General features: G+C 36.2%; 1 protein-coding gene across 1 annotated transcript; it reads left to right on the top strand.

Moving 5' to 3' along the window:
• The first annotated feature begins 6,515 nt into the window (after positions 1-6,515).
• Positions 6,516-8,796, top strand: LOC140517934 (heat shock cognate 71 kDa protein-like). Its single transcript, XM_072629616.1, has one exon. The coding sequence runs from the start codon at positions 6,594-6,596 to the stop codon at positions 8,532-8,534; it is 1,941 nt and encodes a 646-aa protein (XP_072485717.1). The 5' UTR covers positions 6,516-6,593; the 3' UTR covers positions 8,535-8,796.
• The last annotated feature ends 4,957 nt before the right edge of the window (positions 8,797-13,753 follow it).

The raw sequence follows: 13,753 nt of genomic DNA, 5'->3' as shown, positions 1-13,753 counted from the left end.
AACTGAAATGGCCCACTTAAGCCAAATCCTCCAAGCATTTAAGGATGAAACTGAAAGGGGAACAGATAAAAAATGGAAAAGACCTGTTAAGACTTCTCTGGTGTTTAACTTTCCACCAATGGCAGTGGAGGTACCACATTTAGACTAATTTAGCTGTATAAAGAAAATAAGAAGGAAAGAATAACTGGACTAGACCAATTACATGCAGAATTCCACCCAAATACAACACAATTTTGGGGATTTTGATGGATCAAGATATCTGAGACAGAGGATACCAAATGTCTTGGGAGAGAAAAAAAACATGCTTAAAAAAGCGATAAACATCAGTAACTACTAACCTGCATGTCTACTTTCCCATACCGAAAATATGAGAGTAACATGTGTATGTGTATATGTATATACATATATGTATGTATATACGTATATAAACATCCTTAATTAGGATATGAGAAGGGAAGAAAATGGCTTTTGCAAACTGTTCTACAGCAGATCAAAGCTTTATAATAATAGAAATGACTGAAGCATGCAATGAATATGATCTCACAGTGCTTCTTTGTTGTTGCTGACTATAAAAAAGCCTTTGATGCAGCAGAGCAAATGCTGCCTTAGAGGCTCTCTTCTAACAAAATATCTTCCCTGCATACATTAAAATTGTGCAAAATTCCTTGACAGAAGAAATAACTGATAATTTTGTCCAATAATCCTCCACTTAAAGATATCATTAAAGCATAACAGTTGGAGATGTATATTCACTGAATATGTTTGCTATTCTCTTGAACAATGTCCACCACCAAATCTAAATTGGACAGGAATTCTCTATAGATGAAGAGGTCCTTCAAATGTGCCTGTTTGCACAGAACATCATGTTAATTCCGTTATGCTCCGGAACATTCAAAGTCCCCTAAAGGAGATCCATAATTATTCAAAAGTGTTTGGCAGGCAGATGAAGAATGCCTATTGTCTAGATGAGGGCTTCTTAAACTTTTTCCATTCTAGACCCCTTAGACTGTGATATGCAGTATCACACATATTTTGGACAGACACTAAATGGACAATGAATTAGGCTCAAAACTTAAGTAGAACAAGCTGAATAGCATTTCCGACATTGTTCAGTGCTTTAAATGACTTCAGACTTTTTACAAAAATAAAGGGCCTATTTTTTTTAACACTAGTATTCTTCTAGTGATGCCATACGGCTACAAGCTGTGAAGTACCAAAGTCTTTGAGGAATTCAAATGGTAGGTTTTCTAAAGAGTAATGGGGGCGGGGGGGTGCACATTGAGCACGAAAAGACAGCATATTACCAGTGAATCATGTCCAAGAAACAGCTTATAAAAGGTATTTAAAAAAAAAAAAACAAACTATTAACAAGGGTAGTTGGTTAGTCATGTGGTAAGGGCAAGGAGTGACTAATGGATAGCCCACATGCTCCATGATTACCCGTTCACTGCCAAGAGATCAAACATGTTGGATGGATCCTTTGTAAAGTATGAGAGAATATGTACAAGAGTCACATAGGATAAGGGGTGGATGGATGATGATTTGTACCACTGCAGGAAATATTCATGTCAGTGAGATCACAAATGTAACCAAATATTGAAAAAGGTAAAACATGAATCATTCATCCAGGATGACATTTTATAGATACAATGAGCTAGTGACTTACTGCTATTTATTTCTTTTTTTAACTAAACCTGAACCCTAAACAGCAGCATTTTGCAAGCAGTCATGACAGACATATAGTAAAAAATTAATCCATTGTTTGGTCCCTTCCCTGGGGATCTCACTTTGATCATCATATGCCTTTAATTACCCCTTCCCATTTCAACATCCCTGTCACCTCTTACAACCTACTTACTGATGCCCTTCTTTTATCCCCTTCCATTGATTATCATTTCTTTATTACTTGTCTCATACTCAAATACGCTAAGTGGCCTTATAATTTTGGCAATAAATAATTATTAGGAAAGGGTAATAGGGTCATGATTTACTTAAGTTGCTTTTTTAATCATAATTTAACACTTCAAGAATCTAATGTTTCACTAGTATGGGCACTCACTCCAATTGCAGTTCCTCTACTCCTCAGTAGATGATATTCATGAGTTGCTAAAGTCTTAAAAACAATTGTTACCTAGTGGTACTAGTATGACAGATATGCATCAATCACTTGTTCTACACTCAAAGCTTTTCCAGTTTATTAAAACCTGCCAGAGCAAGTGTTCTATCAGCATAGGCTTTGAGAACCTAGACACTGGGGTAAAACCTACTGGTTTGTTAGTAGGTGTTTAATAAATGATTATGGACATGAAGTGAAAAAAAATGAAAGAAATCAATCAGAATTTAATGAGTTTTACTATACGCTACATGTGGTGCTAGGCACTAAAGATAGATACAAAGATAAAAAGCAAAACAGTCACTATACTCTGAAATACAAAAGCTACTTATGGCTGAGTGGCTAAACTAGTGAGAACTTGTTTTCTCCAAAAATGATGCAGAATGAGAGATTGGGTCAATATATGTAGCACTTCTGTCATGGGATCGTAGAATTAGCCATGGAAGAAATGTAGTTCAACTCCTTCACTTTACAGATGAAGCAAAAGAGACCCAGGGAGATTTAGTGACATACTGAAGGGTAGAGTCAGGATTTGAACCAAACTTCTCAGACTCTGAATTCAACATTCTTAGCACTATGTGATACGGTCATCTTAATGACAATAGTATCTGAATGTCATCTATCAATTGTCTCATTTCACCAATCATCTACCTACTGTTGTCTGGCCTCTACAGCCAACATATACATGACTGCAGGTCATGCATCAGCACTAAAACTTGTCAAGGTTTAATGCAATTCTTAATGCCTAGTAGAGCAAGGACCTGGTCCAAAAGAAATCATTTGTTTTCCTTCATCATTTTAAAAAGTGGGTGAGTCTAACACAGGCTCTATCCTTATCACCTTGATATCATCTTGACACACTTATCCTCATCATCTTAATATTCATCTTGCCTCCTATAAATCATATATTCGTCTGGAGTATTTATTTAGAAGCTGTGATGATAAGCACCTTGTAAGTAAAATTTAAAAGTCAAATACCATTGTTTCAAATAGTCTAGCCATAGTTTTTTTAAGTATTGAAGTGACTTTTGAGTTTTTTTAAAGCAATAAATTATTTTAAAGATTTTAATGTTTTGTAATTATTGGGCAGCCAGTTTCTAATATTATTTTTCTTGAGTTCTGTGCTTTCTGTGTGGCAGTGATGAAATAGGGTTTTCTAAACTTCTAGAGGACTGAGAACACACATGAAGAAGAATCAGTCAGCACAAAATTAAGCCCAAGAAACAACAGATGTGAAGTGGTACCATCTTTGATTTTTTGAAAGACTTCAGCAGCCCCAAATTCGATTCCAGATTAAAAATATCAAGATAAATTGGAAAAGATCACATGATATTTGTGATTAGGACAAAATTGAAATGAAATATTATATTTTGATCTTCCTAAGGGCTCTTTTATAAAATCAAAAAAGCTTTTATAGAATGACAAATATGTATTAAACTATCAACTTCCTGAATTACTATTTACATTTTATGAAATACAATTAAGATGTTAATAGAGGGGAAGAAATCAGTCCTCCCTGAAATATGTAATCTAGACCAATGGTGTTAAAGTCAAGTAGAAATGGGGTCACTAAATCATACATAAGGATCCCTGCTGGTCACATATTGATTTAGAAAACCAAAAATTATTATATTTTATTGTATTTTTAGTTATTTTATTGAATATTTCCCAGTTACATTTAATCTGGACTGAGAGTATTTTATTGTAGGATATGTGTGTGTTTTAATATCTCTGATCTAGACTATAAGTAAAAACCAAGATTAAGAGTATTAAGAAAGATAAGTTAACTAATGTTCACATTGGGAAAAAAAATTCATTCCTCATTTATTATGATTTAACATTGTCCTCTCCTTTCCCTTTTCATTATATTGAGGGTGCCTAAATTTCTAGATAATTTATTTACCACAAGAATCACTTTTTATGTGTTGTCTAGAACAGAAATTGTGTTGTTACCTTTAATTATAACTTTTTACTCATTTGTTTAGACAATTAAGATCATTAGATGTTTATTCTGAGACATGGGCTATTTTCTGAGTTTATCAGCATAAGCTAATACAAGAGTATTATTTTCTTTTGTAGTAAAGCTAACTCTAAGTGAATATACATTTTCAGTATTGGAAAGAGCCCTGATTTTGGAATCTGACAATTTGGGTTTAAGTCTTAGCTCTGATATTTACTGTGTGTCCTTGAGCAAATCACTTTGCTTTTCTGAGACTCAAGTTTTCTCATCTGTAAAATAAAGGCAATCACACTTAGACTCCCTGCTTCATTGTGTTATGAAGACAAATGGGATAATTCATATATTTTATAAATTTTAAAGCACTCTATGAAGATCAGCTATTTGTTGTTGCTGTCGTTCGTGCCTCGTGATTTCAGATAGGCAAGTTCCAGAACTGGAACTCCATCTAGCCATGAAGATCAGCAGCTGTCCTGAAGCATGGAGTCTTAGGAGAGTCGCAAGGGCCCCTGAGAACTAAAGCAAGTTGTGTAGTCTCACAATGACAGTGTTAGTCAGAAGTGAGACTTCAGTCCAGGTCTTCTTGTCTCTGAGGCTGCCTCTCAGCACCTATAATGGTCAGATTTAGGATAGTTTGATACTGTGCTAATTTATTTATTACCAATCATATTCCAGATAAATTTATGTGGATTTAAGAAACATAAAAAGTATTTTGGAAACAATGAGTCCTTATACCACTGGGCCTTTACCCCAACACATCAAAGAAGGAAGAAAAGTTCCTAAATGTACAAAAATTATATATATATATATATTATATATATATTATATATATATTATATATATATATTATATATATATAATATATATATATAATATACATAGAAATACAAAATGGGTCTTTGTTGTTGCTGTTGTTGTGGCAAAGAACTGGAAACTAGGAAGTCCCATCAGTTAGGGAATAATGAAACATAGTTATGGTGTATAAATGTAAAGGAATACTATTGTGTTGTAAGAAATTATGGAAGTTCTGATTTCAGAGAAAATTGGGGAAATGTGTATGAGCTGATGTAGATGAGAGAATATATCACAAAATCAAACCAAAAAAACTTTTCCAACTTGGTAGTACCTGACAGAACTTACATTCTGCAAAAGGAAAAAAAGAGATGAACAATGGAAACTATAACAATGTTGTTTAAATTTTTTTTTGAAAGATGTGAGAACTCTGATAAAAATTAATGATCAATGATGATTCCAGGTGGCCGATAACAAAGAACACTACCCACATCCTGACAGAGAAGTAATGATCTAGATATGGAAAATGAGACACATTTTCGGACATGGCTAGTATGGGAATTTGACTTGTTCAAATGCATATTTGTCACAAGGGTTTCAGAGAAGGTTGAAAGAAGAGAAAATAAATGCCTGTTAATGGAAAAAGTAATATAAAAAAGAAAAAACCCACTACCTACAACAAAAGAAAAACACAGTCCTTCCCTCACTAATTCATATAATATGCAAATGCTATTTACTATATTTTATCCATTTAATTTAAACAAATTTCTTCACTTTATCAAAAGTCATGACATTTTAAAAATAGAATGACAGAGTCATGAGCTGTTTAAGAGTATTTATCCATAGCTTAGAAAGTATATTAATTTACTCTCAGGAAACAGCATTTAAGAATGCTGTACATAATCAGTTTTGTTTAACAGAAAGTTGTCATTTTTTGTTTTAAAATATCATAAAATTAACAATAATGACATCAAGCCTGATTTTACCTCTTGCAGAAAAAAAGAATAATTTCCTTTATATTCAAATATCATGACCTCTACACAAACAAAATCAATGGATAAGTGAAATTAGAAGGAAAAGAGTTAAATGGGGGAAAATCGTGGCAACAAGTTCTTTGGTAAAAGTCTGACATCCAAGACATATGGGGAAGTGATTCAAATATATATGAGCTATTCCCCAATAGATTAAATGGTCAAAGAATATGAATAAGCAGTTTTAAAGGGAAGGAATCCAAACTGTCAGTAACTATGTTATAAATACTACAAATTGCTAATAACAAGAGAAATACACAATAAAACAATTCTGAGGTTCTACTTCATACTTATATTGGCAAGGGTGATAAAAAAGGAAAATTAGTATTGTCAAAGGTGATGCGAAAGGACATGCATACTAAAACTTAATTGGTGAAACTATGAAATGTTCATTTTGGAAAGTAATTTGGAACCATGCTCCAAAAATCACTACACTGTTCATATTTTTTGGAAGAACCAAAAAAAAAAAAAAGAAAGAACCAGGGAAAGGACCCATATGTACCCTGCAAAATATAAAAAGGATTTTTTATTACGAAGGACTGAAAAATAAAGGAGGTATCCATCAATTGGGGAATGACTAAACAAATTATATTAATGTAGTGCAATATTACTATGACATAAGAAATGGGGTCTACTCAGTGCAGCAGCAGCCCTTCTTTCTCCACAGCGGTCAGCTACGACCCCCGGTTCCCCAGAAACCATGTCGAAGGGACCCGCAGTTGGCATTGATCTTGGCACCACTTACTCCTGTGTGGGAGTCTTCCAACATGGGAAAGTGGAGATCATTGCTAATGACCAAGGAAACAGGACCACCCCCAGCTATGTCGCCTTCACCGACACAGAACGTTTAATCGGTGATGCTGCAAAGAATCAAGTTGCAATGAACCCCACCAACACAGTTTTTGATGCCAAACGTCTGATTGGTCGCAGATTTGATGATGCAGTTGTACAGTCAGACATGAAGCACTGGCCTTTCACAGTGGTGAATGATGCAGGCAGGCCTAAGGTCCAAGTGGAGTACAAAGGGGAGACCAAAAGTTTCTATCCAGAGGAAGTGTCTTCTATGGTCTTGACCAAGATGAAAGAAATTGCTGAAGCTTATCTTGGGAAGACCGTCACAAATGCTGTCGTCACAGTACCAGCCTATTTCAACGATTCCCAACGTCAGGCCACTAAAGATGCTGGCACCATTGCTGGTCTCAATGTGCTCCGAATCATCAATGAGCCAACTGTTGCTGCTATTGCTTATGGCTTGGACAAAAAGGTTGGTGCTGAGAGAAATGTGTTGATCTTTGACCTTGGAGGTGGTACTTTTGATGTCTCCATTCTTACCATTGAAGATGGCATCTTTGAGGTCAAGTCCACAGCTGGGGACACCCACTTGGGTGGGGAGGACTTTGACAACCGAATGGTCAACCATTTCATTGCCGAGTTCAAGCGAAAGCACAAGAAGGACATCAGTGAGAACAAGAGGGCTGTTCGCCGTCTTCGCACCGCTTGTGAACGTGCAAAACGCACCCTCTCTTCTAGTACCCAGGCCAGTATTGAGATTGACTCCCTCTATGAAGGTATCGACTTCTATACATCAATCACTCGAGCCCGTTTCGAAGAGCTGAATGCTGATCTCTTCCGTGGTACGCTGGACCCTGTGGAAAAGGCCTTAAGAGATGCCAAGCTAGATAAATCACAGATTCATGACATCGTCCTGGTGGGTGGTTCCACTCGAATTCCGAAAATCCAGAAGCTTTTGCAAGACTTCTTCAATGGCAAGGAGCTCAACAAGAGTATCAATCCTGATAAGGCTGTTGCTTATGGTGCAGCTGTTCAGGCTGCCATTTTGTCTGGAGATAAATCTGAGAACGTGCAGGACTTGTTGCTGTTGGATGTCACTCCTCTTTCTCTTGGAATTGAAACTGCTGGTGGAGTTATGACGGTTCTGATCAAACGTAATACCACCATCCCCACCAAGCAGACACAGACATTTACCACCTATTCGGACAACCAACCTGGTGTGCTTATTCAGGTTTATGAAGGTGAGAGGGCAATGACAAAGGATAACAACCTGCTTGGCAAATTTGAGCTCACAGGAATCCCCCCAGCACCCAGAGGTGTTCCTCAGATTGAAGTGACATTTGACATTGATGCAAATGGCATTCTCAATGTTTCTGCTGTGGATAAGAGCACAGGCAAGGAGAATAAGATCACCATCACCAATGATAAAGGACGTCTGAGCAAGGAAGACATTGAGCATATGGTCCAGGAGGCTGAGAAATACAAGGCTGAGGATAAGAAGCAGAGAGACAAGGTGTCTTCCAAGAATTCTCTTGAATCCTATGCTTTCAACATGAAGGCTACAGTGGAGGATGAAAAACTGCAAGGCAAAATTGGTGATGAAGACAAACAGAAGATCCTTGACAAATGTAATGAAATAATCAACTGGCTGGATAAGAACCAGACTGCTGAGAAGGAAGAATTTGAGCATCAGCAGAAAGAGTTGGAGAAGGTCTGCAACCCCATCATTACCAAGCTGTACCAGAGTGCAGGGGGCATGCCAGGAGGCATGCCTGGGGGATTCCCCGGGGGTGGAGCAGCCCCATCTGGAGGTGCTTCTTCTGGACCCACCATTGAAGAGGTGGACTAAACAACAGAAGAAAGAGCATTCCACACAGCTTTTCCAAAAATTGAAGGACTCAAAATTTGTAGCCAAGGCAGTGGCAGTTTAAAAGTAACATTTAAGCTACTGTATAAATCTGGGCATTCTGAATACTTGAATGTGTGCAGAGGGGAGAGAAGTGAACAACATTGCACTTTATCAGTACTGTAAACAAGTGGAAATGCAATTCTTGTCCTGGAGAATAAAAATTATTTAAAATTGGCACCATAAAAAAAAAAAAAAAAAGAAATGACAAAAGGAGTGGATTCAGACAAACTATGAATCAACTTGTATGAAGTGAGGCAGTGAAATGATTAGAACCAAGAGAATATATACCATATTTACAACAGTGTAGAGAAAAACAAGACATAAGAACTCTGTTCAATGCATGATTTATTCAGTTCTAGAGGGCTAATGAAGCAGCAGCATGCTCCCATCTCCTGACAGAGAAATGATGAAGAATGAAATATGTTTTTCTGGATATGGCTGATATATAGTTTTGTTTTCTGTGTTGGAGCCTATTTGATATAAGAGGATTACTTTTAATTCTGGGGAGGTCTTGAACAGGGAAAGGGGGCAAGTGATTGTGATGAATCATTTGGAAACAATAGATGGAAGTTCTGAGAGGAACACCATCAAACAGGATAGCTTTGAAGTAATCTACTGAATTGTTAAAAAAAAAAAAAAGCTTGTAGTTTCATATACAATCTCCCTTTTTTCTGTTCTTTGTAGACAGAAGTGCCCATATTAATTGATATTAAGAATAACACCTGTATCCTGGCCAAGGTTTTAATTTTAAGTTAATATTCATCACACTGAGTTTCTTCCCCCTGAAGATCATGTCACAGTCACTGCAGACTTGTCTCATGACTCCAGTAGGTAAAGTCCCAGTTGCCTTGGGGGCTATATTGCAAATACCAGAGCCAGTTCAGGTGAACTGCCATGATCCAGTTCCTGGCCTTTACTACCGATTGTTGTGTTTGTTTCAGCTTTCATTCAACTCAGACCTACCTAGCTCAGGCACTTAGGGTTCTACAAGGGAGGAAAATGGACTCTTAATGAAATAGGGGACTTTCAAGCAGTCCTAATGAAAAGGCCAAGGCTATGTAGAAACTTTGAAGTTCAAACATAGGAATTAAGAAAAACATAAAAAAGTAAACATGAATTATAAGGGACTAAACAAGAATAAACTTACATTCTAAAATGGAAGATGATACATGTGTCCCCTCTGAACCTTGGGGAATAGCTGAACCAGTTATGCTGTATAAATTTGATAGAATACTATTGCGCTGTAAAAAAGACATGAAGGGGATGATTTTGGAGAAACCTGGCAAGACTTATGTGAACTAATGCAGAGTAAAGTGAACAGAACCAGGAGAACAGTTTATATAACTGACTAACATAGGAACTCCAGGCCAATGTATGAATTCATTTTGCTTGATTATGCATATTGTTACAAATGCTTTGTTTTTCTTTTTTTCTTTGAGATGAATGATAGTGTGAAAAGAATAGAGGATAAGGATAGAGTAGCAAAAAAGAAAAATAAAGATGGGAATTTTAAGCATCTTTTTAAAAGAGTGCACAGAAGAATACATAAAGAAGGCTAGAAAACATTACAGGCTAGCAGGGTAAATTTGAAAGTTGTGTGTTGAAATTGATTTTTTAAAAGAAAAGCAAGCTACACATGAGATCCATAGTTTTATGTGCAATCCTTTTTATTCTTTTCCACATATCGGAAATGACCATTTTATTTAGTGTGTGTTAATCTCTGAATAAAAGAAATTCAGAGACCAGAGACAAGAAAACCCAGATAGACGAAAGTATCCAGGAGAAAATGGGAATCAACAGAAGTCAAGAAGGATTGTGATTAAGAGAAGTCTATCATGTTCGGCAAATAAGACATCACTGCTAATTTGGAAAGTGCTGTTTGAGTTCTGTGATGATGTCAGAAGCTAGACTGCAAAAGGCTGAGGAGAGGAAATGCAGTCAATATTTACAGACAACTTTTTTTCTTGGAATTTGGCAAAGAAAGGGAGGAAAAATATGGTAGGTTCTGTTGAGGAGATAGGAACCAATATATGGACAGAGATTGATTATGCATATTATGTATAAAAATATGGAGAGAGGCATGATAGGGCAATCAGCTGGAGAGATGGAAGAAGAAGGTGTACATGTAGTACACCTTGATAATGAGAAGGGCCATCAGAGTTTGGAATAAAGGAAAAAATGGACAAATGGTTGTGAGATGCAGAAAATGGGAGAAGAGGGAGAATATAGTAAATGATCTCTATTTTGGCCTATTAAAGGTCCTCATCTGTGAAGTTGGGAGAGGTCTGGAACACCCACTGTAGAAAGTAGCATACAGAGCCAAGTAGGGAAGATTAAAAGAACTGCTTTGCACAAGGAGGGACCAGTTGAGATTAGATAACAAATTTGTTGTGGGCCCAATCAAAACAGGGTGTGATTTTTCTTCAGCTTCATTCAGCAGCACATGAATAGGGAGAAAGGAGGTAGATGATGAGAATAGTACATGTGAGCAAAGATACTTGACAACTAAGTGGTATAATGGCTACAATGCTGAGCTTGGTGTCAGTAACACTTCAGTTTGAATCCTATCTCATCCTACTAGCTGTATGACCTTAGCCAAGTTACATAATCTTTCTCAACCTCAGTTTCCTCATCTGTAAAATTCAGATAATAACCCCCACTTTTTGGAGTTGTTGTAAGAACCAAATGAGATAATATATGCTATTTGCAAACCTTAAAGAACTACAAAAGTGTCAGTTATTAATGTCATTATTAGCTATCACTTGAACTAACAGAAGCAGAGGAAATCCACAGGAAGAGAATACATGTATAGTGAAAGAGAAAGGCTCAAGATAGAGCTCTGGGAATTCCCATACAAGGGTTCAGGAACAGGATGATTACCCAGGAAGGAAATGGAAAAAATAGATAGGTAGGAGAATCAGAATTAAGGATTAACATCAGGGTGAGTTACCCCAGGTAAAACACTTTGCAAGTTCTATGTAAATGTTACCTATTGTCATCATTATCATCATTATCATTGTGGATTGTCAAACTATATGAAGAGCCTGGGCAAGTTACTTAATCTTTCTGAGCCTCAGTCATCTCATTTATAAAATGAGGAGGTAGGATTAGATGACCTCTACAATCCCTTCTAGCTCTAAAGCTATGACCCCCATGATTCCAGGACAGCGCCTTGTCCACTAGTTGATTGGTTAGCTACAGAGGTCAAAACTATAAAGGAGGAATGTGTGCCCAGAACAAGACTGATGGAATGGCAGTAGGGATAAAGAGGCAGTGATAACAAAGAGTAGGTGGAGTAAGTCAGTAAGAAAGAAGACAGATCTGAGAGAAGGGGGCAGAGGGTTGTTTTTCTATTGTGACCAACCAATAGGAAGAATTGTGAACTATACAGGAATAAAAATTTAAACATCAACATTCTCCAGCTAGGGAAATTTTTTTGTTTGAAATTTTAGAGTAAATTCCTCTGTTTTACACCTTAGAACTGGGAAAGAAAAACTTTACTTAATAAATACAATGAAGGGTGAGTTTCAAAATATACTTCTTGTCTTATGGGACATTAGGGGGCCAGAAGGGAAAAGATGCATGGACAGCTTACTGAATTCCCATTTTGTTTCAAAGTTCAATTTAAATGTTACTTTCTCCAAGAAGACTTCTCTCCCAACCCTGTACTGGTACCTTATTTGTCTTGGTAAAGCACTTTGTATGGATCTCTGACACTTCCATCTTAGTTGTCTGTGTATCACTTTCCCCTACTAGTATGTAGGCTTCATGATGCAGGGAACATGTTTGATTTGAACTTTGAACCCAGCACCTAGGTAGCATGAGGGACTTAATAAATATTGGCTGAACTGAACTTCTTGAAAGAGGGTGAGAGTAGAAGGGGAAAAAAATGTCAGTTACTATTACCTTACTTACTCCTATACCAATCCTACAAGATAAATAAATACTACATTTATTGTTATCTCCATTTTACAGATGAGGAAACTGGAACTCAAAGAGGTTAAATGTCTGACTTGCCAGGGATAGAATTCCAAGCTATCTAATCCATCGCTCTTCTGACTGCATTCACCAAACCAGCATTCTTTTTACTCGTGTCCTCTTCACACAAACAACTGAGAAGACAAGAGACAGAGAAAAACAAAAGACAGAAAGAGGCAATAGATTCTGAGTTTTGATAAACTGCTCATCACATCTTGAGTCTCATAGTACAATCCTTTCTGCTCTCTGAAATAATAAACTAAATCAAATATCTGTGAAGTGCTTAGCACAGTGCCTGGCAAATAGGCACTACTACTATTATAATTATTATATTTCATCATCATATTTTATATATAATTATGTTATAATTACAGTGTCATTATAATTATTAAACCAACCACTATTTCTCATCTTTCTTTGAGCATTTAACCATTCAGAGGCTCTTTTAATGGGAAATATACAGCAGTCCACCAGGAGAGAGAGATTACAGGATGCTATGCTGAAAACTGGATTAAAATCAGGCAAGGGCTTGGTTTTTAATATATAATTTATGTTCCAAAGGAACTTAAAATATCTAAAAAATGTAAGATTTAAAGTATACATTCTACATAAAAAGAAAAGCAAGTTGTATATAAGAGGTTTGCAGTTTTCTACTCTATTGTATATATGTGTTCACTTTAGTAGGCATTTATTAAGTTCACATTAAAAAGTTTAAAATTTTAAAAATAAAATGTGCATATTGTCATAAGATCTTTTGCCATATAAAGAATACAAAGATATAACTAAAAAAAAAAAAGCTAAAGCTTTAGACCCCAAATTAGAGGGCTGCCCATTAAAGAAAGCTAATCAAAGGACTTTAGTTAGATAAACCTATCAAAATACAAATTGTATTCTGATTGCCACTTTACATATGCAGTCAAAATAATCACAAATGAAATTCTTCTAAGAGGACTGTAGGGTAATTTTTTTAAAATAGTATTTTATTTTTCTAATTACATGTAAAGACAAATTTTTACATTAAAAAAATTTTTTTATTTTTATTTTTTTTGACTTTTAACATTTATTTTCACAACATTTTGGGTTACAAATTTTCTCCCCTTTTATCCCCTCCCCCCCCCCAAACCCAAGCATTCTAATTGCCCCTGTGACCAATCTGCTCTCTCTTCTATCATCCCTCTCTG

This window comes from Notamacropus eugenii, chromosome 1 (assembly GCF_028372415.1).
Source record: "Notamacropus eugenii isolate mMacEug1 chromosome 1, mMacEug1.pri_v2, whole genome shotgun sequence".
Classification (NCBI taxonomy): Eukaryota; Metazoa; Chordata; class Mammalia; order Diprotodontia; family Macropodidae; genus Notamacropus; species Notamacropus eugenii.
Note: the sequence above shows the minus strand (reverse complement) of the source record. Positions and strands in the feature narration are given on the sequence as shown.

Excerpts from the sequence above, each read along its gene's own strand:
- LOC140517934 (XM_072629616.1), top strand. The coding sequence starts at position 6,594 with ATGTCGAAGGGACCCGCAGTTGGCATTGATCTTGGCACCACTTACTCC.